Raw genomic sequence first — 26,507 nt, 5'->3', positions numbered from 1 at the left:
AATTCTTACCATCTCATTACTCATCTTCCCTTGAATAGAAGTTAAAAGCTTAAGTTAATAGTAACAAAATCCTAACATTAGATTTAAAGAATTTCAATTTGAAAGTGAGTCATCATTCTTCTTCTTATATAAAATTAATGAAAAAATAGGGCCTTAAAAGTGATTTATTTAGAAGTTTTTTTTATTGATATCTACTTTAATTAAAAGATAAATTTTATTTAGGGTTCTTTATCTTTCATGTAATTAATATTCTATATATTTTTCTCCTTTATCAATCTTTTTGAGAATAAATAAATAAATTTTCTCTTAAAATTAAAATAATTTTACAACTTAACCTTGAGAAAACTTTTTCTTGTCATTCTAGAAGTAACTAACAATATAAAAGCTTTTCCAATCATATGCAAAATGCTTTCAGGAGTTAAATATGCTCTACTTTTATAATCAATCTCAACCAAATTTATTGAAGAGTAATCATACATATTATAACTTTCAATATTTTACAAATTTATTTTTTATTATATATAATTATTTTTAAATTCATAAAGAATTATATAAAACTGCAACAATTGTGTATCATTTTTCTTTATTGAAACCCATGTATATGTATGGTTATTTTAGTAAAATGTTTTGGTGATGTGTAGCAATCAGCACCAAAACTACAAACAAGGAAGGTTTGTTACAAAATTGGTTCAACCATGATCCTAAAATGGCGACCACACTGCAACATCGATTGTCCCAAGAAGAAACAGAGAGTTTACGTGAACAATACCATTCATTCCTCCAAAACAAACCACAGAGGAAAAAAAAAAAAAACCAAAGTGCATGTTGTGTCGTGCTCGTGTCTCCATGGCTCTCATCACTCGAACCGGAACCACGTGGCGCCTCCCTCAGCGGCTAGCTTCGGCGTCGCTCCTCCACAGCAGCTCCTCCGACGCGGTGGCTCCGACGAGTTATTGTGCGTCGCCGCCGACGTCGAAGTCCTCCCCCGTGGGGTTGTCGAAGCCGGCGGAGTTCGTGATCTCCAAGGTGGACAACCTCATGAACTGGGCCCGCGTGGGATCCATCTGGCCCATGACGTTTGGGCTGGCCTGCTGCGCCGTGGAGATGATGCACACGGGTGCGGCCCGTTACGATCTGGACCGCTTCGGAATCATCTTCAGGCCCAGCCCACGCCAGTCCGATTGCATGATCGTTGCTGGCACCCTCACCAACAAGATGGCCCCTGCCCTTCGCAAGTTAGTTTTCTCCTTCTTTCCATCCTACCATTACATTTTCCTTATTTTATTCAAGTATTCACTATCTCATAAAATTCTATCTACTATTTAAAACTATCACAACCAAAACTATTACGAAGTGAATTTTAAATCTAATTCAACCTCATAAAATCAAGCTTATAGGATGAGGTTTGAGCACACTTATATACAATGAAATATTCACATTTTTAGTCGATGTAGAATTTCCAACACATTCCTCACACCAAAGGTGATAGCTTGTGCAAGGACAACATATTATGGTTAATTCGATAGGCCCAACAAGTTTAGAATAGACTTTTTAAATGGCTCTAATATCATGTTACGAACTGGACCTTAAGTCTAACTCAATCCTATAAAATCCACTTACATACAATGAAATATTTTCATCTCTAATCTGGGATCTCCAACAAAAAAATTTTATTTTAATTTAAATATCTACTATTTAGTTTAAATATTTTTCTCCTTTAAAAATAGGCTATGTTGAAAATTTATTCTTACTTCATAACGCGTTATATTATTATTCTAACCATATTCTTTTTATATTTTAATATAAACTACTAATACATATTATTATATTATTAAAATGGGTAGTAAAGTGAAAGTATTTGTTTTTATATGATGTGAAAGTAAACCTTTTGGTTGTGTTTGTGAATGAGAGGAGGTTGAAAAGAAAAAAAAAAATTATGGGTAACTTGAAAATGAAGGATAGTTAAAAAATTTTGAGTGTTTACTAGAACAATAATATTTTTTTTTTTTGTAAGTTATAACCTACTAAAATTTGATGACAGAAAGATTAATTTTTTATTGTGAATATTACCTTATTATGTGATATTCGAGTTTGAGAGAGTGATGCTAACATGAGATGAACCTGTTTGATGGTAAAAATGATTAGGGTTTATGATCAAATGCCAGAACCAAGGTGGGTGATATCAATGGGAAGCTGTGCTAATGGAGGTGGATATTATCACTATTCATACTCAGTTGTTAGAGGATGTGACAGGATTGTTCCTGTTGACATTTATCTTCCTGGTTGTCCTCCAACTGCTGAAGCTTTACTCTATGGCCTCCTTCAGCTCCAGAAGAAGATCAACAGGCGCAAGGACTTCCTCTGGTGGTGGACAAAGTGAAGACTTATTCACTCACCATTCCTACTCAGCCAAACTCTTCTTCTTCTTCCATGGCTTCTCTGCATGCTATCTTTAAGCTACACCATATGCTGTAATAATTACTGTTTTTCCAATTCTTTCAAATGCATCTTTGGTCTGATCTAAAGCTGAAGTTTTAGTTATATGTAGCAGTTTTTTTATTTTTGTTTTCAGCAACTTTCTAGTTGCTTATTGGTACATTGGAATTTTCTATGTACTAGCCCTCAAAATATAGAATGTTGAATACATTTCTATTTGGTTTTGTTCATTGTGATTTTTGTTCAGTGTTATGTAAATCTCAATTAATCCCTAATGTAAAGATTAAGATTAGTATTTAACGTCAATTCTAGGTTTCTACCTCTATTAATGTCCGTTTATGATTGTATGAGGTCATGATATTTCTAAGTTAGGTTTGGTATAATACTACCAACATATAAAATAATTGTTTTTTAATATGCCCTCTGTTTTTTTTTTTATATATTTACTAATTTGTAAAATGAAATTCGAGAAAGACAACTATATAGTTTAAAATTAAACACATCGGTAAAAAAATATTAGAACATAAATTACATTTAGCATAATTTTTTATATTAGTTATCTATTTTTAACCTATTAAGAATTTTGTGGTCTATGATATTGAGATTGCTAATGTTTCATTTTTAAAATACGTGCATATATGATATATATACACATACTTTGGATTATATAAAACCGAAAATATTAAATAAATGTAACTACTGTTCCCAATGTGAAAATAATCAATTTAGTTAATTCAAATATAAAACAAGTGTTTTTAAAATGATTTTTAGAAATAAATACTATTAAAAAGCAGATTAGGAGTGAGTGTTCGTTTAAGCTTGAAAATAAAGTATTTATGAAAAACATATTATAGATAAGTGATTCTTACAAAAATATTTTTTTTATTTAGTTTCAACTAAAACATTCTTTTTAGTTAAAAATGTATCTCCATACTTCCCTACTTTTAGAAATAGCTTCCCAGAAACCTATTATTTCTTACTTCTTCTTCCTCAAGTTTAAACAAAACTATTAACAAATTAAGATACTTGATGATGAAATATACCTAAAAAAAATCATTAAACTAAATAAAAATTTATTTTAGAGAAAAATAATAATTCATTATTATAATGACTAAATTAGAGATAATTAAAAAATTATTAGTTTCTAAATTAATTTTAAATTAGTATATAATTAACTATGAAATTTTTTTTTACTAAATTTATAATTAAATAATTATAGTTAAATCAATAATTATAATTATAGAACTGATCGAATTAATTAAAGAAAAGAATTATAATTACAAGAAGGTTTATTTCGTATCTCTCTCATCATAATGCATGTTGATTGGGAAGCTGAAACGAAAAGGCAAGTTGGTGGCCAAACATCTTCCAACTTTCAACACTATATATATATCCAACACAAATGTGGTGTTAAGAAAAAAGTCTTCTTCTTCTTTTCTTTTCTCCAAAAATGGCTGCTGAATACTCAGAGTGCAGTGACGAATACTCAGAAGTAGAAGGAGAAGAAGAAGAAGGAGAAGACGAAGAAGAAGGAGAAGAAGAAGAAATGTTGAACAATCAAAACCCCACCAAACACTTGAAAGACTTTGTCCGTTTAAACTTGTTATCCAAAGAAGACGTGAGTTTGCTACGTGAAAGAATATTTTCTTTTTTATTCAATCTGTCTTTCATCTATAGCAATGATACATATATATATAACCATAGCATTAGAACCGTACAGATTCTTTTTCTAACATAACATCTGTAATTAAGATAATTATAGACCCATTAATAGTGATTATATTCCTATAATTAAGTCTAATTATAGACTCATTAATAGTGATTATATTCCTGTAATTAAGTCTAAGAATGATTTTGTCCGGTAATATCCCCTCAAGTTGGAGCATGTAAGTCTTGAATGCCCAACTTGACCAAGATGACTCCAAACTTTTTAGCACCGAGAGCTTTGGTGAAAAGGTCAGCTAGTTGTGTATGTGTGGGCACATAGGATGGAAGAAGGCGCTTGTGAATGATTTCATCTCGAACAAGGTGGCAGTCAACCTCAATGTGTTTGGTGCGTTCGTGGAAGACCGGGTTTTTAGTAATGTGAAGTGCTGCTTGACTATCACAATAAAGACGAATTGGGACAGGATGAGGAACATGTAGAGAAGCGAGAATGTCTTTAATCCACTTTAATTCTCGGGTGGTCTTAGCCATTGATTGATATTCAGCCTCAGCAGAGGAGGCAGAAACCGTTTGTTGTTTCTGGGTTTTCCAAGAGATTGGGGAAGTGCCGAGTTGAATAAACCATCCGGTGAGAGATTTCCGTGTCAGTGGACAACTTGCCCAATCAGAATCACACCACCCAAAGAGTTGTAAGTTGTTCTCTCGAGGTAGGAGTATTCCTTGTCCAGGATGCCCCTTTAAATATCGAACAACACGAAGAGCAGCTTGCCAATGCTCGGAGCGTGGATTTTGCATAAATTGAGATAAAGCTTGGACACTGTAGGTAAGGTCAGGTCGAGTGAAACACAGATAAATTAACCTCCCAACAAGTCTACGATAAGTAGCCGGGTCAGAAAGAAAAGAACCAGTAGCGGAGCTCAATTTGTGATTTTCTTCACATGGTGTAGTGGCGGGCTTCGCACCCAACAATCCGACTTCAGTAATGATATCTAAGGCATATTTCCTCTGACAAAGGAAGATTCCGTTGGAGGAGCGAGCAACTTCAACCCCCAGGAAGTACTTGAGGCGGCCTAAATCTTTCATATGAAAGCATTGATTTAAGTAGCCTTTAAAACATTGGATGGCAGTACCATTATTCCCTGCAATCACAAGATCATCAACGTAGACTAGCACAACCAACTGTATGTCATTATTATTGAGAGTAAACAGGGAATGATCCTTCGGGGATTGTTGGAAGCCGTAACGAGTGAGAGAAGAAGATAGTTTAGCAAACCAACACCTGGGGGCCTGTCGGAGGCCATATAGAGACTTTTGAAGCTCGCACACTGCCCCTGGTTGAGATTCTTGGAAGCCAGGAGGGAGTTTCATATAAACCTCATCATCAAGATCACCATGGAGAAACTCATTGTGAACGTCCATCTGATGAAGCTCCCAATCTTTTGCGGCTGCTACTGCTAGAGTTGTGCGAATGGTTCCCGTCTTTACGGCAGGAGAAAACGTCTCGTTGTAATCCAAACCCTCCACTTGATGATTGCCAAGAATTACCAATCGAGCCTTGAATCTTTCAATTGTTCCATCCGAGTTGTATTTGATTTTGTAGATCCATTTACACCCAAGTGCCTTCTTTCCAGGAGGGAGAGCGGTGAGTTTCCAGGTGTCATTGAGTTCGAGAGCATGAATCTCCTGTGCCATAGCATCACGCCACCGGGGTTCTCGGACCGTTTGAGAAAAGAACAGGGGTTCCTGCTCGGTGTGTAAAGAGGCAAGAAAACTTTGATGATGTTTAGAAAAGGAATCACAATTCACAAAATCATGTATAGAATACGAAACACCTGAGGATTCTGTTGAAGGAGGTGACGGAACAGAGGGGCTTGACGGTATCGTGGTGGCTGCGACAAAATCGCGTAACCGTACGGAAAGCAGCTTCGCGCGATGCCCTCGCCCAAGGGGAACCGCGGCCGTCAGCGATGATGAAGAAACCGACGGCGCCGTCTCCGTCGGACGCGGCGGTGGATCTGCGGGTAGCGTCAAGGCTTCTATACACGGATCGGAGTCGTTGATAGTGTGGTCGAAGTCATCTGTGAGGGTAGCATCTTCCTTGGCTGGGATGGGAGATGCAATGGGTTGGTTGACGATGCATTCATCTAGGTTTGAGGAGGCAACTTCATGAAGAAAATGTGGGTCCGTTCCAGTTTCTAAAGAGTTGGCAATAATTGGGTTTTGCAATGGTGGTGCAGTGTCCATCTTTTTGGCTTCAAAATATGGAAATTTATTTTCGAAAAAATGTACATCACGAGAGACAAAGAAAGTTTCTGTTTCCAAATCAAATAATTTCCATCTTTTTTGCCATATGGATACCCGACAAACACACATTTTCGGCTATGACTATCAAATTTATCCCGCTGTCTATTTTGATTATGAGCATAACATAATGAACCAAATACTCGTAAGTGTGCGTAACTGGGTACACATCCATGGATCACTTCATAAGGGGTTTTTCCTTTTAGAATGGAGGATGGTGTGAGATTGATTAAGTAGCCTGCAGTCAAAACGCATTCCCCCCAAAATTTAATGGGAAGATTGCCTTGAAACCGTAATGACCGAGCAACATTCAGAATATGCCGATGCTTGCGTTCGACGCGTCCATTTTGTTGCGGGGTCCCGACACAGGAAGTTTGGTGAAGGATACCTTGTTGAATGAAATATTGTTTTAGACACATGAATTCGGTTCCATGTTCAGAGCGAACCATTTTAACACATTTGTTGTATTGCCTCTCAACGAGTGTGAAATTTTTTTTCAAAGTCACTGATACCTCTGTTTTTTCTTTTAACAAATAGATCCAAACTGCCCGTGAACAATCATCCACAATTGTCAAAAAATATGAAGCACCACAGGATGAAGGAGTTTTATAAGGACCCCATAAGTCACAATGAATTAAATAAAAAATATTCAAAGCTTGATGCGCACTTAAGAAAAAACTTATCTCTCGTTTGTTTCGATTTTTCACAAACTTTATTCAACTCATCACGAGTACATTTCCCACTTATATCAGGAAGCATTTGCACAATCTTAAATGACGGATGTCCTAATCTTTGGTGCCAAAGTGCTAGTTGATTTTCCATCTTGACATGACATGTTTGAGTCTTCCGTACCCCACGATACCAATAAAGCCCATCTTTCCGTTCACCTGCTCCAATCAGCGTCCTCGAAGTGCGGTCCTGTATAATACACAATTTTCTCTTCATCCGTCAATTGAGGTACTGAAAGTAAATTGCATTTTAATTTGGGAACATAAAGGACATTTTTCAATTCAAGTCCTTCTTCAAGAGTCACTGTTCCCTGTTCGCAAGCTAGAACACGTTCACCATCAGGTAGCCCTACGGGGCACCTTGTATAGTTTCCTTTTCACTCAAATTTTCCAGTGACCCGATCGTATGGTTTGATGCCCCACTGTAAATAATCCACAAATCCCAAATGCTCTTACCAGTCATTTTCTCTGATTCATTTGATTTTTGTTTGCTGATCATATCAACCAGTACCTTCCATTGTTCATTGGTCAGACCTGCGATCTCAAGTTTCTTGTCGTCATTGTTGGCTTGACTGTTGCTTCCACTAGCGTGTGCCACATTTGCACGTGTCGGGTTACCTTTGTTTCGCATCCCTTGGCGTCCCCTGCCGTTCCATTTGCCTTCACTTTTTGGTCTGTCACCCCACCATTCGGGATATCCGATCAATTGGAAGCATCCCTTCATGTCGTGACCATTTTTACCGCAATGACTGCACGTCATTAATTTTTCTACCATATCTCCATGCCCTTTTTCTTTGTAGTTGGCCTGCATCGCGAGACCCACGACCAACCCCTTTCTTCCGTTGATTTGGCCATCATTCTCACTCTTTCTTCTTGTACCAACATAGCATATACGCGGTTCAGAGACGGCAATGGGTCTTAGGCCATAATGTTTGATCTTACTGTCCCGTAGCTTGCGTCATCCAACCCCATAAGGAGTTGATGAACCTTCTCCTCCTCCCTTCGTTTTTCCAACTGAGCACCAATCCCACACTTGCATCCACCACACGTACAAGATGGAATTTTGTCACTGTTAGTAAGCTCATCCCAAAGGACCTTCAATTTTCCAAAGTAAGTTGCCACCACCATTCCCTCCTGCTTGCATCTTGACAAGTCCGACCTTAGTTGTTGAATTCTAGGTCCATTCACGACCGAGAATCTTTCTTTAATGTCTTCCCACAAGTTATGTGCAGTCTCAGCATATGCTACTGTGTGGATCGTAAGCTTGGTTCAATGGTGTTTAGAATCCAAGAGACAATCATGGACTGCACGGTCCACCACCAATCTTCAAGGTCGGGTGCCTCATCCTCTGGTTGGATATGTGTTCCATCAATGAAGCCCCATTTTCTCCGGGCACGAAGCGAGATCTTTACTGCTCTTGCCCATTCGTCGTAATTTTCTCCGCGCAATTGGACTTGCGTCATTATGTTTCCGGGATTGTCACTCGCGTTGAGATCATATGGCGAGTAGGTCTTCTTAGCACCTCTGCTTTGTTGGCATTATTCTTTTCTGGTGCATCTGCCATGGTTGTGCACCGTTGCCTTTGCTTTGTGTTTGTCGGGTATCAGAGTTTTGTGCTCTGATACCATGAAAGAATATTTTCTGTTTTATTCAATCTGTCTTTCATCTATAGTAATGATACATATATATAACCATAGCATTAGAACCGTACATATACATATTCTTTTTCTAACATAACATCTGTAATTAAGACTAATTATAGACCCATTAATAGTGATTATATTCCTATAATTAAGTCTAATTATAGACTCATTAATAGTGATTATATTCCTGTAATTAAGTCTAATTAAGTCTAAGAATGATTTTGTCCGGTAATACTACGCAAGTTCTCCTCGAAGCACCCTGACGCGTATTTTATCGACGAAGCACTTTCCTTGAAGACGAAGGGTCGTTTTGCCCATCTCCTGCGACTTCTCCGTGACCACACAATGTTGGAACTCTTGGACTCAAGAAGTTCTGAGCTTTCGGAGCACTTGAATGATGTTCGCCTCTTCTCCTTCAGGAACACGTGGTTGGATTCTATCGAACACCGTTTGTTCCCTTGCTCTCCTTTTTCTTGTGACGTTTCTCGTCGCTCGCTAAAAAACTTGGAGGAGTATGAAGCTCGTTTGAGAGTGGACACTGAGACCCTCCGTTCCAAGGTGGTTACTTTGTGCTGCCATAGCACACGGTGTGAAGTTGAGCTCGATCATGTTCTTAAGAAGAAGCATGCAGTGTTGAAAGCCAGAGATGCTTTAGATGTTCTTTTCACTTTTTAATTTTGATGCTTTCTTGATGCTTTCTGTTTGTTTTCTTTTGGCATGTTATGATTATCTTTTAGTACCATGATGTTTGAAAGAGGTTTTGGATGAGAAGGATTAATGAATACGAGTGTGTTAATTTTAGGGTTTGAAGTTTTTGTTCCAAGCCATTTTTTTAAGATTGTTAAATGGTATTCAACTGGGTTAATGTTTTGCTTGATACTGCGTTTTTCCAATTAAGAGGGTGATGATATTTTCACACCTACTCTACTTTACATCTACAACAAAATATTAATATTAGTAATAAAAAAATTAAAAAATATTTTTAATAAAAATATAAATAAAATTTAAAATATTAATATAATTTTTAAAATTAAAAAAAATAAGATATTAATATTTTTAATAAAAATATAAATAAAATTTAAAATATTAATATAATTTTTAAAATTAAAAAAAAAATTAAGATATTAATATTTAGTGGGAATGTAAAATGTAAGAATGGATGTGAAAACCATTTTCCATTTGAAAATTGATTAGGATGTGGTGAAAATTTGATGTAAGAATGATAATTAGAAATAAAAAAAAATATATAAAAGATTACCGAGAGATCATGACAAACTAATAGACCATATAATGGAAGTGATTTAATTTAAAAATATAATATATTTATCATATAAATTTAATATAAAAAGATTTAAAATAATAAGTAATGCATTTAACACCGGATGAAAATTTTCGTTTTCTAAAGAAAATCAAATATGATTTGTTAATGACTAATAATAACGAAAATTAATATGTTATTGAAGGATAATTGATGAAAAATATTTAAAAATAAATTAAATATTTTTTAAATTTAAATTTAAATTTTAAAATATATCTCAATAATTGAAAGGAAAGAGATAGATATGATATGATACATTAGTTATTCGGTAAATTAACAAGTAATATTGTCACAATCTTTTTAGTTACTCAATTTGGAAATCACTAATGATAATAATAATTTAAAAAATTGATATAATAAAATAATCTAAAGGAATAATTGATGCAAAATATTTAAAAATAAATTTATTGTATTTTCAAACTCAAAATATTTATATAAATTTGACATTTTTTAACTCCATAAATATCAATTTTTTTCAATTTCTAACAAAACCAAACAAATACTTAGTAAACGAGTAATGAAATACAGTAAAAATATTAAATGTTTTAAAAAGATAATTGATTCAAAATATTTTAAAAAATTATTATTACTACTTTTTAAATTTAAATTGTGGAACAATTATCAATGTTTGACTCATAGTGAATATAATTGACAATTGGACAACTCATCTAGTTGAGCAACTGATCAAGTTGCGAAACTGTTAAGTTTTCAATAAAATAAATACACAATCCATAAATAAGTATTGAAGCAAAATATTTCAAAAACAAATATATTGTTTTTCAAATTTAAATATTGGAACAAATTTCAATAGACTAAACAATTTTGCTCTATTATAACTTAGTAAATTATTATTTAACATTCTATGAAATTTTTCAATTTCTAATAAAACAAAAAAATAATTCATAAAGTGTAATAATAATAAAAAAAACAAAAAAACAATACAATAAAAAAAACTTTAAAATGATAATTGAAGCAAAATTATTTAAAAACTATTGGAATACACCTAGAGTTAATATATATAACATCTTCCTAACTCACTAAATTATCATTTAATATTATACAAAAACTTTTGAATTTCTAATAAAATCAAACACATAATTCTTACATGAATAATAATAATAATTTAAAAATATAATACAATAAAATAATTAAATATTATAAAACAAGTAATTAAATATAGAAGTAGGAAATCCATACAACTCAATTGTGTTATCCAAATCTTTTGAATCACCGACAAAATATATAGTTTTATCTTAAGAATGTAAAAATAATTAAAAAATATCATACAACATAACATTATGAGAACTTAGTAAATTATCATTTAACATACTACATGAAACTTTTCTGTTTCCAATCAAACCAAACACATAACTTGTGAATGAATAATAATAATAGAAATAATTAAAAACATAAGGATACAAAACAACTAAATTCATGAAAGAAAGTAACTTAGTAAATTATCATTTAACACTATAGGAAACATTTCTGTTTCCAATCAAACCAAACACATAATTCGAGTAATAATAATAAAAATAATTAAAAACATAGGATACAAAACAACTAAATTCATGAAAGAAAGTAACTTAGTAAATTATCATTTAACACTATAGGAAACATTTCTGTTTCCAATCAAACCAAACACATAATTCGAGTAATAATAATAAAAATAATTAAAAACATAGAATACAAAACAACTAAATACTTTAAAATGAATTAACTATTTTTTAATTCAATTATTGGAACATGTCTTAATAATTGAAAAAGAGTGAATAAATTTGACATTTAGGTATCTTAACAAATTATCATTTAAACTCTAAGAAACTTTTCAATTTCTAATAAAACCAAACTCACAATTCATACATGAGTAATAATACTAATAATTAAAAAATATGATACAATAAAAAATTTAATATTATAAAAAATTTATTAATGCAAAATATTTAAAATAAATTAATCTTTTTTAAATTTAAATATTAAACACATACCTCCTTAATCTAAAGAGGGTGGATATGTTTAACCTTTTAGTAACATAATAAATTAGGATTTAACATTGTAGGAACATTTTCACTTTCTAATAAACTTTTTAAGAATTTTGTTGTCAATATGATATTAAGATCTTCATTTGATAATGTTTTTTTTTTTAAATACATGTATATATGACATATATATATATACTTTTTATTATATAAAACCAAAAATATTAAATAAATGTAACTACTGTTCGCAGTGTGAAAATAATTAATTAATTTAATTCAAATATAAAACAAGTGTTTTTGAAATGATTTGTAAAAATAAATACTTACTTAAAAAGCAGCTTAGGAGTGAGTTAGTTTAAGCTTGAAAATAAAGTGTTTATGAAAAACATACTAGAGATAAGATTCTTACAAAAATAATTTTTTTATTTAGTTTTAACTAAAAATAAATAAAATAAAAAATGCATCTCCATAGCTTAGCTGCAACTTATTTCTTACTTCTCCTTCTTTCAACTTTAAACAAACTACTATTAACAAACAAACTTATTGATAATCAAATATATTATTATTTAATTTAAAAATTTCTTTTATATTAACTTTTATTAGAAAAACATAATATTTTATTATTAAAAAGGGTTATAAAATGGAAGTTTTAGAAAAATTAGTGTAAAATATATATTTTTTAATTGTAATCAAACACTCAAGATTTGCTTCATATGAAAAAACAAAAACTATAATTGTTTAGGAAAATGATGTATATAACTCTTAAAGTGATGGAAGATGATTTTATAAAAAAATTGAATTGTAAATGTATCATTTAGCTAATGCTTTTATTGCATAAACAATTTTTTAAATAAACACATAAAAGTGATCCAATAAAATAAAAGAATTATAATTACATGTAGGTTTACTCCGTACGTGTCTCTCTCATCATAATGCATGTTGATTGGGAAGCTCAAACGAAAAGGCAAGTTGGTGTCGAAACATCTTCCAACTTCCAAAACTATATATATATATATGTGAAATTAGAACTGAAAGGCTAGATAAATGAAGAAAAAGTGGTGCATTTTATTTCTACATGCTAACAAATTATAGCTAAAAAAAATAACTAACCACGTTTTACAAGCTTACAACGTGGTAATTGAAATAATAACAAACTCTCCTAATAATTAGTTATTCCTTAAGCCTAGGATTATTCTACTGATAAGTCGTAACTGAAATGAAATAAATATCCAAACATTCCCTCCCTTAAGCTAATGCATATGCATTTAGCTTACTTCTGTCACTCCAAGCATCCCACTAGCTTTTCAAATTGTTCCAATTTTATTGGTTTGGTCATGATGTCAGCAATTTGGTTTTGAGAGTTACAGTGGCTTAACTCAACTACTCCTTCATTGACCAAATCTCTAAGGAAATGGAATCTCACATCTATATGCTTACTTTTTCCATGAAATACTAGATCTTTGGACAGTTGTATAGTTGAACTATTATCACAAATAATCACAGTACTTGAATTCTCTTTAATTCCAAGCTTCTCAACAACTCTCCTGAGCCAGACACAATGATAGGCACACAATGAAGCTGCTATATATTCCGCTTCCATAGTAGAGAGAGCAACTACTGATTGTTTCTTTGAAGACCAAGAGACAGCTCCATAACCCATCATAATCACATACCCAGAGGTACTTCTCCGATCATCTAAGTCACCAGCATAATCGCTATCTGTGAATGCTACGAGTTTCAGGTTGCTCTCTTCCTTTCTGTAAAAAATCCCAAAACCAGTGGTACCTTTTAAGTACCTCAAAATCCTCTTTGTTGCAAGCCAATGAGACATTGTAGGGCTGGACATAAACTGCTTAATAAACTCACAACATACATCAAGTCAGGTCTAGTCACAGTTAAATACATCAAGCTTCCGACCACCTGCTTGAAAAGAGTTTCGTCAACTCTAACTCCTTCATCATTTTTGGACAGCCTTGTACCAGGCACTATTGGATTTTTTACAGCATTAGCATTCTCCATTTCGAACCTTTCTAACACTTCTTGAGCATACCTTTTCTGACAAATAAAAATTCCATCTGCACATTGTTTAACTTCTATCCCGAGAAAGTATTTCATTTTCCCCAAATCAAACATGTCAAACTCATGCATCATTGAACTTCTAAATTCATCAAACAAGTTTCCATCATTTCCAGTATAGATTAAGTCATCAACATAAAGACTCACCAACAAAATATTTCCTTCTTTCGACTTTGTGAATAAAGTGTGTTCACTAGGACATCTGTCAAAGCCTTCTTGGTTGAAGTAGGCCTCAATTTTACTATACCACGCTCGAGGTGTCTGTTTCAGGCCATACAAGGCCTTCCGCAACTTATAAACCTTCTCTTCTTCTCCTTTCTTCGTGTATCCCTCAGGTTGTTGTACATACACTTCTTCTTTAAGCTTCCCATGAAGAAAGGCACTCTTCACATCGAGTTGAAACACCTCCCAATTGAATTGAGCTGCTACTGCCAACATCATACGAATTATATCAAATCTTGCCACAGGAGCAAATACCTCAGTGTAGTCCACTCCATGTCGTTGTGCATAGCCTTTTGCCACCAGCCTTGCTTTGAATTTTTCTACATCTCCATTTTCATTGAGCTTAGTTTTGAACACCCACTTAACTCCAATGGGTTTGACTCCATTAGGCAGCTCATTGAGTTCCCAAGTTTGATTTCGCTCGATGGCTTCAATTTCAGCTGACATTGCTTCCCTCCACTTCTTGTTCTTAACTCCTTTTGCAAAAGAAATTGGGTCATTCAAAGTTACCATCATAGCATTAAAGTCTTCCCCATCAAAGAATCTTCCTTCTATTACATAGTCATTCATCCATCCTGGCGCTCTTCTTTGTTGTGCACCCCTCCCTTCAACTAGCTCTCCTTGTGTAGTAGAATTCAGTTCATTTGGAGGCGATTCTGTCAAGCTGAAACTGATGCTTGAAGGTGATTGTGCCAAGCTGGAACTACTGCTTGAAGGCTCATCTTCCACTGCACCCTTATCGTATTCAACTTCATCATCCCATTTTAGCACATCTCGCTTGATTTCTTCCTCTGTTCTGCCCCAATCTCAGCTCTCTTCTTCTTCAAACACAACATCCTTGCTAATGATGATCTTTCTCAAGACTGGATCATACAATCTCCATGCCTTAGACTCATCGTTGATTATGAGAAAAACACATTTTATGCTTTTATAATCCAGCTTAATCCTCTTTTGATCTGGTATATGAACGTGGACAATGCTTCCAAAGATCCGAAAGTAATTAACTACTGGTTTCTTACCACTCCATGCCTCTTCTGGAGTCTTATTTTCAACTGCTGCAGTTGGGCTTCGATTCTGGATATGGACACACCATTTTACAACTTCAGGCCAGAAACATTTAGGAAGTTTCTTTTCAGCTAACATGGATCGCACTGCATTCATGATTGTTCGATTCTTTCGCTCTGCAACTCCGTTCTGGTGTGGCGTGTATGCTGCTGTCAGCTGTCTCCTTATGCCATGTTCTTTGCAATATTTTCTGAAATCGTTTGAGTTAAATTCACCTCCTCTTTCTGTTCTCAAGCAAGCAATATGCATGCCAATTTCTTTTTCAACACTAATTTTGAAATTTTTAAATGCACTAAAAGCTTCTAACTTCTCATGCAAAAAATATACCCAAGTTTTACGAGAAAAGTGATCAGTAAAACTTATGATATACCTTTTGTTGCTGTTGGAAGCTGGTTTGATAGGCCCACAGAGATCAGAATGTACTAGCTGAAGTTGCTTTGATGCTCTCCATGAACTTTGCTTTTGGACAAATTCTTTTTGCTGCTTTCCAATTAAACACGCTTCACATAACTTCTCTAGAACTTTGAGTAATGGCATGCCATCTACCATATTATTAGCAGCAAGTGTTTTCAGCCCTTGATAATTTAAATGAAAAAATCGGCGATGCCATAAATGTGATTCCTATCAGCCAAAGCTTCTGCTTTAAGACACAAAGAGTTTTTGGATGTCATCGATGCTCTCAGGTAGAACATTCAATTTCCACTCATATTAGTCTGCATTATTAACCCCCGCGCTGGATGATAAACTCTGCAAGTCCCTTTTTAAATTAGAATGGCTAGACCCTTCTCTTGAAGCTGACCTACACTTAATAAATTGCTTTTTAATTCAGGAATATAGAAAACATCTGAAATTACTTGAGTGATACCATTTATTTCAAATCGAACACTTCCCTTAGCCACCACTGCCAACCTAGTGTCATTGCCAAGTTTTACCGTTTGACTAAATCCCTCATTCAACTTTGAGAACCATTCCTTATTTCCGGTCATGTGATTGGAACAACCAGAATCTAGGAACCAAACTTCTTCTCCTTTGGTTTCATGAAAATCAACATGGGCCATCAACAAAAGGTCTTCTTCTCCTCCAAGTTCAACATAATTAGCATTTTTCTCCCAATCAGAACACTCGTACTGATAATGTCCCAACTGATGACAGTTGAAACATTCAATCATAGCTTTGTTTTGAGAGAATCTCCCTCGTCCTCTACCTCGACCTCCTCGGAACGAGTCTCTGCCCCTGCCTCTTTTTGGCTTGTCATCATAAGAAACTCTTAAAGCTTGTTCTTCCTCTTGACTTCCTTGCATTCTCTGTTCTTGAACCGGCAAACTTCCATGAAGCTCGTCAATGGTCATTGCATCTAGATCATTTGACTCCTCAATTGAACAGACAACATAATTAAATTTAGGAGTAAAAGATCTCAGTACTTTACCCACCACAGTGCTTGGTTTCACATCTTCACCATTAACCTTCATCCTGTTCACAACTGTCAATGTTCGTGCAAAGTAGCTATCGACCTTTTCTCCTTCCTTCATAGTCAGCATTTCAAACTCCTTCCTCAAGGACTGCAACTGTGCTCTTTTCACTTTGGTGGATCCTTGGTATTTTCGCTTCATCGAATCCCAGATTGCCTTCGACGTACTTTTGTCAAGAATGGTCTCAATTATCTCTCTTTCAATGGCATGAAATAGATAATTTTTTACCTTCAAATCCTTGAGTTTAGCCTCTTCGACACTCTTTCTCTGCGCCTCACTTGCTGCTGAACTTCCAATTGCTGGTGTTGGAACCCCTTCATCCACCAGATTCCACATCTCTTTACTTCTTAAGAAGTTCTCCATCATCATAGACCAATGATCGTAATGTCCTTCGAATTTTGGAACGAGGAATTGCTCTGAGTTTGACATGGTGCACTCTCTCACACACTCTTTAATCAAATTCCTTTAAAGCTCTGATACCAATTGTGAAATCAGAACTGAAAGGCTAGATAAATGAAGAAAAATTGGTGCATTTTATTTCTACAGGCTAAAAATTTATAGCTAAAAAAAATAACTAACCACGTTTTACAAGCCTACAACGTGATAATTGGAATAATAACAAACTCTCATAACAATTAGTTATTCCTTAAACCTAGGATTATTCTATTGATAAGTCCTAACTGAAATACAATAAATATCCAAACAATATGCAACTCTATATATATATACACAAACACGGTGATAAGAGAAAACTCTTCTTCTTCTTCTCTTTTCTCCAAAAATGGCTTATTTTAGTGATTATTACTCAGAGAGCAGTGACGAATACTTAGAAGAAGAAGAAGAAACGTTGAACAACCACAAGCCCACTGAAGACCTCATACCGTACGTTACCATTGCTCTTCTTCTTGGGAATTTTACCAAAATGGTGCGGTTTTTCTTGAGATTTACTTAAATGGGCAGATTCAGAAAATATTACAAGAATGGACATTTTTTTGTCAAAGTTGCCAATGGTGTAGGCAACATAAATTAAATTCGTTAACCCTTCTACTTTTCTTCTTTTAATTAAAATTTCCAACCCAATTGGCAACTTTAGTTTAAATAAAATTGAATACGGGATTGGCAACTTCAATGTATTTAAAATTGAATACTGGATTGGCAACTTCAATGTATTTTATTTCAATTAAAATTATCAATTCAATTGCCAAGTTCACTTGATTTTATTTTTTAAAAAAATGATAATTAATATTTTTAGAAATAAAAATATATAATTAAAAAAAGTATTTTATAAATAATACCAAAATATAATTTTTTTTATTTAAGAAAATGATATATAAAGTTGAATAATTAAAATGAATATTTTTTACAATAATTTTAAATAAATTGGATTAAAAATGATTTATTTGATAAATTAAAAATATTTAGTATTTTTTAAATATCGTTAAAGTTAAAAATACACTTATAAAAATGTGATATAATTTATTTATAAATTTTTAGATTATATAATATATGAAAGAATAAATTATATAATATGTAAAAAGTAATAATATACATGTATTTATGTAAAATAAATGTATTAAAAATAAAATAAATTATTCAATATAAGTCATTAAAAGAAGATGATATTAAAATATTTGATGAGAACAACATTACAAAGCATGACTCTACTGTCTAAATGGACAATTTCCTCTGTTGTGACCTTCATTGCGACAGTAAGAACATTTTTTTGTCTTGTTCTGAATTGATTGATCCATTTCATTATGCAAACGAGTCGTAATTGGTCGTCCCGAGTTTTTACGTCGCATGTGGGGTTCTGGTATGAAATTTGGCCCGGTATAAGTAGACCAATAATCCTCGTTTCGAACAGGGTGGAATTCAACTTGATATGCCTTTCTAATCGTGTGGAGGTTGTAAACTGGATCAATGAATGTCGTCATTTGTAAATGACAAGAGGAACAAACGGCAATAACATGACGACAGGGAAGTCGAAGAGCTTGGAAGTGGCCACAATCACACCACCAATCATTTAATCTAACTGTATATGATTAAGGTCGCCGACCATGTTGGGGGGTGGCTAATTCTTGGACATCAAATTCAGAATTTTCTGCATTAAACTTTTCCACAAAACACATACACGAATCTTGTTGATTTTTTCTAAGTAAGGTTGTGATATCTTCTGAATAATAATGACCTGCGCGTAACATGGTGTCTATTTTGAAGACTCGTTCAACAAACCATGTTTTTGTTTTTTCAAAAGTTGCCTTAACCAAAGCGGAAATCGGCAAAGAACGAGCTCCCTTAAGCACAGAGTTAATGCATTCTGCTAGATTTGTGGTCATATGACCATACCTCTTTCCCCCATCATATGCTTGAGTCCATTTCTCTAATGGTATGCGATCTATCCAGGAAAATGCTTGCTTGAACTCAGATCGCATAACTGATAGCTTTGCCTGTACTATGGGTTGTTTCATCTCATAAGCTGTCATAAAGAAGTAAATGAAATTAGTTAAATGGTAAAAGGTCGTAATTATCTCTGAGAGAAGGTAAAGAATGTCATTACCCATGTTAATCAATTGCCGTTTCAGCTCAACATTTTTGAATTTTTTGTTGAAATTCGATGCGATATGGCATATGCAATACACAGAAACAAGGTCGTCTCCTTCCCATCCAACTTCTTCGAATTGTAATGCTGAAATTATACCGGTTCCTCTATCAGTAATCATGCACAAATTCGGTTGAGGTGTCACATATTGTCGCAATAATTGGAAGAACCAAATTAAAGCCTCCCGAGTCTCGCCTTCAACAATCGCAAACGCCAATGGAAATATGTTTCGATTCCCATCTTGAGCGGTTGCGGTCAACAATGTTCCATGGTATCTTCCGGTTAAAAATGTCCCATCAACTTGTACAATGGGCTTGCAAAAATTGAAACCATCGATACAAGGCTTGAAAGACCAAAACACCCGATCCAACGTGTAACACGAATTGTCTTGAACACCATCAACCATACAAGGAGAAGCAATAACTGCACAATTGTCCCTGGATTGCTTTCTTTTACTGCTTCCAACCATCTAGGAAGATCATTGTAGGACTGTTCCCAATCGCCAAATGCCAAAGCAAGAGCTTTCTGTTTTCCCAACCAAGCTTTTCTATACGTGATAGTATAGCCGTGCAAATTTTTTATTTCTGTAATTAAGCTTTTAATTGGGACGGAAGGGTTTGCTTTGACTGAAGTCAACACCATGGACGCAATATGGGTTGAATCCAAATTAACATGGTCTGCCGTAAGATTTGTTGACAAACAAGTATGTTGTGCATCAATTTTTTTTTATCTCCCATTGACTTCGGATTTTACTAAAAGATGCTCGTAATCTCCATTCGCACCCTACATCATGATGTATGCACCGAGCCACATATCTATCTGGCTTTGATTCCACGACAACAAATTTGTAACCGTTGTCTATGTGGTATCGTTTTATGGCATTCAATGTCGCCTCCTTTGATATGAAAGACATGTGTTCATTGAGTTCACAATCGATGTTATGTCCGGATTGACTGCCAGACGGAATATATTGTGAAGATCTGTTGAACTCATCTTCATCATCCAAATCAAAGTCGTAGTTATCTCCATCTTCACTTATGTCGTCCACGATGTCTGTAATTATTGGTTCTTCATGCTGGCTTAGTGACGTTCCACCGACATTCCACGTGTCCATCTGCATTTAAAAAAAACATGATAAATAAGAATGTTACGGAAAATTTACATTACCTTTACAACTTTCTTTGAACTTTAAACTAGAAGGAGAAAATAATATATCTTACAAACCTTGTCATTTTTTTAACTTGGATGCAGAAATCAAGAGAAGAAAAAGTGTAGAACAAAGAAGGAATGCAAGGCTAGAGAGTTGCATTGTTGTTCCATTATATAACAAATGTTTTGTATGAGTACAATAATTTTTATTCATAAGTCAAGTCCTCATGTAATTGTGACAGAAAGCCATCACTCCACGCTACATTTGGTTTATTTTTATTTTTCCTAATTTCATAATAAAGAAGTTGACTTCACCATTGGCAACTTTGGAAGAAGTTGCATTCACCATTGGCAACTTATATTAAAAGTTTGACAACTTTGTTTGCAATTTCGTGCACCACCAAGCAATACTTTATTTTGTGTCCAGCTTTATGTCATGGCTATAGTTTTCATGGCAGAGATTCTTTTTTCATGGCAGAGATTCTTTTGAAAATGAAGTTTGAATTCAAACTTTCATTTTTTGAAACTCACACAAGCAACTCTATTTAATAGAGTCTGTGTCCTATGCAAAACACTCTCAAGCTTTGCCATTGTTCTAGAGTGCTTAAGGGTGGCATTCAATCACAAAGGTAAGTTCTCTCTAATATTTTAATTATTTATTTAATTATAGTAGCAAGCATATGCACATGCTAACAAAGATTATTAGTATATTTTACCTCTCATAAATTGTTTTTGTATTTTCTGTGGATGGATCTGTATGTATTTTTGTATTACATGGTGGCATTACTCATGAACCCTTGTTCATTCCAGAAGAAAATTATATCTTAGTTTTAACTAAAATTTAGTTCTATATATATGAGAGAAAATTACATGTAAAAGAATTTAGTTATAATAATTTAGTTCTAATGTACTAATATCTTTAAATTTGTAAACAAAATTAACTACTTGAAATCTGTTTTAAAAACATTAACAAAACTCAACTAATATTTTTTATTTTTTATTTTCATACAATGTATTCATTATAGCCAATAAGTAAGAGTACTTTATAAACAATAAGTATTTTATAAATAGTAAGAAATAGAATAAGAATCTTTGATGGAGCAGAGAAAGAGCCAATGGGCAAAAGAGTTATTCATGGTATTCTCCACTTGTTATCCATGTGCAGAAAAGAATATGGTTGAATGAATTAAATGACAAAAAAGGTACATGTGATATAGGTTATATTTTACTCTTTACTTTGGTTCTAGCCTTTGAAAAATCAATCATTATGTAACATCACAAGTGTACCTCCTGGAGATGTACGGAAAAGTGTAAAAGGAAGAAGAAAAGTGTTAAGGAGGTGGTGATAGCCATGGTTTGTGGTGAGAGGGAACATAAGTGAATAAAGTAGCGGATGACTTATCATTAGGTTAGAATTTTATGGAATATTAAATGCAGTGTTCATTGTTAGCTAAAGACCATTGCAAAACCTGTTAATATTTATATTTATATTTTAATACTTATATTACTTTGGTTTTAATATTGCAAAACCGTTGCATGGTTTTAATACTTATATTTTATATTTTAATAGTTATCCACACAAACAATATTTAATATTTAATACTTATACTTATACTCTGTTAAAGGAATTTAAAAATTATACTTTAAAACATGAAATTTAATTATTATCAACTTATAAAAAAAAACAAGTTAATATAATTAATTGATATTAAATATTGACAAACAATTGCTAAAAAATATATTTTTTATTTTATTTTTCTTATATTTTTATTGTTTGTACATAATATATTACTTTCAATCAATATTTTTATAATATGTTATCCTCAGTACTCTTTAATTAGTAGGTGTAAATATCTTTTCGTTATCTTTAATTTAAGAAAATTAATGTTTATTGATAATATCATTTTAATAAAAATTATCTATAAAGATATTCTAAAAATTGGTTGTATTTTCAGGAATCATTTTATTAGAATTTTATGGCATCTCATTGTCTTCCCGCGAATATGTCTATATTGCGACTCCAAGAGAAACATGTTACTAAATATGTATGGGAAGGTAATGAAAGACTATTGAGACCCAGAAGACATGCAAGTTGGGTACTAAAGCATGAGGATATACTTGACCAATGAGTCAAACGGTTAATTGATCATTCTGGTTTTGGACATTTGTTAAAATTTAAGCACATTGACTTCAACCATGTACTAATTACAGCATTAGTGGAAAGATGGAGAACAGAGACTCATACCTTTCACTTTCCTCTCGGTGAAACAACTTTTACTTTGGAAGATGTGGAATTAATATTGGGTTTACCTATTGATGGACAGGTTGTCACCGGGATTACTAGTGGTGATTTAGTATCTTTATGTGACCAGTTGCTCGGATTTATACCACCATCAACAGCGATAAAAGGAAATGCAATTAAGTTGTCTTGGCTTAACAACACTTTTCAAGAACTGCCACATAATGCAACTGATGATGTTATTGCTCAACATGCTCGAGCCCACATATTAACACTTATTGGGAGTTTATTGATGCCTGATTCTTCAGGTAGTAAGGTACATTTAATGTACCTATTATTGTTGGCTGACTTGAACAACGTAAGGAATTACAGTTGGGGGTCAGCTGTATTGGCTTCTTTGTATCGTGCGCTCGATCACGGAATAGACTTTAATCAAGATAATATTGGAGGTTGCACGCTGCTTTTACAGTGTTGGGCATGGGAACACCTAACATGCATTTCTCCACAACTTCAACCATTGACCGATGAAGAAGTTCAACAAGGAGTTGGTTTCCCACTCGGTAAAAGGTATGTTATTTTTGTATTAATTTTCGAGATAAGAAAACGAAGTTCTTAATATTTCTTTGCTTACGTTAGGTGGACTCGGAGGATGCATAGGACGCACATAGGAGGAACCACTGTTCCACAAATACGAGCAATATTTGATGGCATTAAAGCTAAAGAGGTTGTGACAAATATATAAACTAACATATCATTTTAACTAAATATTTCATATTATTGATGTTTCAAACATTTATTTACAGTTTCTTTGGACTCCATATCGAGTGGAATATGTTAGGCGCTTGATCACTATTGAGGTTTCCCCAACTGCACGGGCTGTAGTTCCTCTCATATGTTTTGCAACTGTTGAATTTCATCAAGTTGACAGGGTTATGCGTCAATTTGGATTTCGACAGAGTATTCCAAGTGACCCATTCAACCTTGATCAACTTCACAAAGAGGATATGAGAGGACGAACTGATCGATACTGACCACAATATCATGTCGCATGGATAACTATGTGGAATGACTGTCGTAATCATCTAATTCATGGAAATCAGTTTAACGGAAATGGTCATTTGCATGACAACTCAACATACATGCAATGGTACATCAACCATACTATCCGCTACATCACGCCTATACAGTCATCGTCTGATGATGATGTAAGTTCAATTACAAAATTATTTATTCTTCATTCACTCATCCAAAATTAACACATATTTTCAAAACAATATGATATGCCACAGGAGACTACACAACCTCACTATCAACATCATGTCAGGTCTTCTTCTCAAGTTCAATCATTTGAACAACAATCTTTTCGTCCACCAGGTGTTCAACTGACCCAGTTGTTCGGATATAGGGATCAATCTCACATGTCATTCCAATCATCATTCCATCGACCACCTTTCAACTACTCAACATTTCCATCTCAACAACAATTGTTTGTTGGCCCGTCAAATCCCTTTGCAACCTCTACCATGACCCCCCCATCTGCCTACAATCCTATGTCATCTATGCAGTATTATCGACCAACAATGCCTTCACAAGTGTCCGCAAATCAGAGTGATGACAATGAAATCGAAGGCACTGATGATGACATTCCACCTCCGCCCCCTCCTACCCTTCGGTCCGAACAACAGCCACAAGGACGACCACAAAGACAACGAAGAAGACCACCATGTGGCACAGCTTCTCATAGATGACAACTTTTCCTTTATTTCTATTTTATAATCATGTATAATATCATTTTATAAATATTGTTTAAACGCTACCCTTTTTATTTATAATTTTATCAACTATAAACGTTATTTCACATACATAATTTCAAATTTTTAAAAACAACAAAAATATTTTTAATTTTAATAATATTTAAAAAGTACTAAATATTTTACATTTATTACCCAACCTATTTTAAATCCAACTTAATTTTAGGTAATTTTGTTTTTTGTGAAAACAAAATTTAGTTTAATTTTTTAATATTAATTATCTATAAAAATACATTTTTTCTCAATATTCTTATTTTTATTCACTTCATGTAAATTTAAATAATTTTAAATTATTATTATATACATCTTTCATTTTTTAAAAATATTAATTATTTTAAAAAATCAGCTAAATTTGCCAATAAAATTAGAAATTTCATTTGAGATAAAATACATTGAAGTTGCCAATCCAATATTCAATTTTATTTAAACTAAAGTTGCCAATCCAGTATTCAATTTTATTTAAACTGAAGTTGTTAATCGGGTTAGAAACTTTAATTAAAAAAAAAAAATAGAAGGATTAATGAATTTAATTTATGTTGCCTACACCATTGGCAACTTTGACAAAAAAAAATGTCTATTCTTGTAATATTTTGAGAATCTTGCCATTTACGTAAATATAAAAAAAAAACTGGACCACTTTGGTAAGATATTATAGATACAGCAAGGGGATGGTGTGAAGTTGAGCTCGCGAAGGTTCTGGAGAAGAAGCATGCAGTGTCGAAAGCCATTGATGATTTAAATGCTTTTTTAACTTTTTAATTTTTATGCTTTCTCTTTTGTTTTCTTTCGCATGTTATGATTATCTTTTAGTACCTTCAATATCGATGTTCGAATCAGGTTTTGGATTATAACGATCAATGAATACCAGCGTGTGTTCATTTTAGGGTTTCAAGTTTTGTTTCACGCCATTTCTCGAAGATTGTGTTGAACTGCGTTTATGTTTTGCTTGATATAGATATCTGCGTTTTCTCTATTTTCAGGGTTTTCAATATATTATATTACTCGAATTGTAATTACAACATGGTTGTTTTTAATTAGGATGGATTTTCATACTCAAAATAATAATAATATTTTATTAATATGTACTTTATTTTTTAGTTTAAAATTTTAATATATACATTATATTATTAAACTGGGTTCTAAGATAAATTTGTTAGTACTAATTTTCTATTAAAAAAACATTAAATAAAATAATTTTACATATAAAATTACTAATATTTAAATTAATTTTGATTATTGATAAATAACTTTTAAAATAGTATCTAATTAATTATTAAATTTTTAGGTAATACTATTAGTGTAGATAGGAACTGGAACAAAATATATAATTCATAATTTTATATTATTTAATTTATTTATTTATAAACAAAATTCATTTATGCATTATGCATTAGTTATCATTTGTTATTTATTTAATTTAATTGAATGTTTAATTATATAATTTATGCTTCTTATTCTCACTTATAATTATAGTTTTTAATTATTGTAAAAAAAAATTATAGAATATCTGTGATCTGCTAGTTATAATTTCAAAAGATCCGTATCTATCTGATCATCATGCATGTTGATTGGGAAGCTGAAACGAAAAGGCAAGGTGGTGGCCAAACATCTTCCAACTTCCAACACTATATATATATACAACACAAACATGGTGTTAAGAAAAAGCTCTTCTTCTTCTCTTCTTTTCTCCAAAAATGGCTGAGGAATACTCAGAGGACGGTGACATCAAGGTCGTCAAACGCAAACGAGACGAGAAAGAAGAAGAAAAAACGTTGAACAACCACAAAAACCTCAAATTCTTGGTCTTTTT

The 26,507-nt window shown here is 33.1% G+C and overlaps 3 protein-coding genes across 3 annotated transcripts; 2 read left to right on the top strand and 1 right to left on the bottom strand.

The window, feature by feature from the left end:
• The first annotated feature begins 707 nt into the window (after positions 1–707).
• LOC137816617 (uncharacterized) lies at positions 708–2,493 on the top strand. The gene is made up of 2 exons (XM_068619830.1): positions 708–1,235; positions 2,146–2,493. Exons 1-2 carry the CDS (start codon positions 823–825, stop codon positions 2,378–2,380), a joined length of 648 nt encoding a protein of 215 aa, XP_068475931.1. The 5' UTR covers positions 708–822; the 3' UTR covers positions 2,381–2,493.
• A 14,980-nt stretch (positions 2,494–17,473) lies between these two features.
• On the bottom strand, positions 17,474–19,967 carry LOC137815347 (uncharacterized). Its single transcript, XM_068618492.1, has 3 exons — positions 19,457–19,967; positions 19,132–19,375; positions 17,474–17,492 (listed from the first exon to the last, which is right to left on the bottom strand). The coding sequence occupies exons 1-3, from the start codon at positions 19,965–19,967 to the stop codon at positions 17,474–17,476; spliced, it is 774 nt and encodes a 257-aa protein (XP_068474593.1).
• Positions 19,968–23,178: 3,211 nt separating this feature from the next.
• Positions 23,179–23,917, top strand: LOC137815346 (protein MAIN-LIKE 1-like). The gene is made up of 3 exons (XM_068618491.1): positions 23,179–23,453; positions 23,523–23,610; positions 23,690–23,917. Exons 1-3 carry the CDS (start codon positions 23,179–23,181, stop codon positions 23,915–23,917), a joined length of 591 nt encoding a protein of 196 aa, XP_068474592.1.
• The last annotated feature ends 2,590 nt before the right edge of the window (positions 23,918–26,507 follow it).

Source organism: Phaseolus vulgaris, chromosome 1 (assembly GCF_000499845.2).
Source record: "Phaseolus vulgaris cultivar G19833 chromosome 1, P. vulgaris v2.0, whole genome shotgun sequence".
Lineage (NCBI taxonomy): Eukaryota > Viridiplantae > Streptophyta > Magnoliopsida > Fabales > Fabaceae > Phaseolus > Phaseolus vulgaris.
This window is presented reverse-complemented; position numbering and strand designations above follow the sequence as displayed.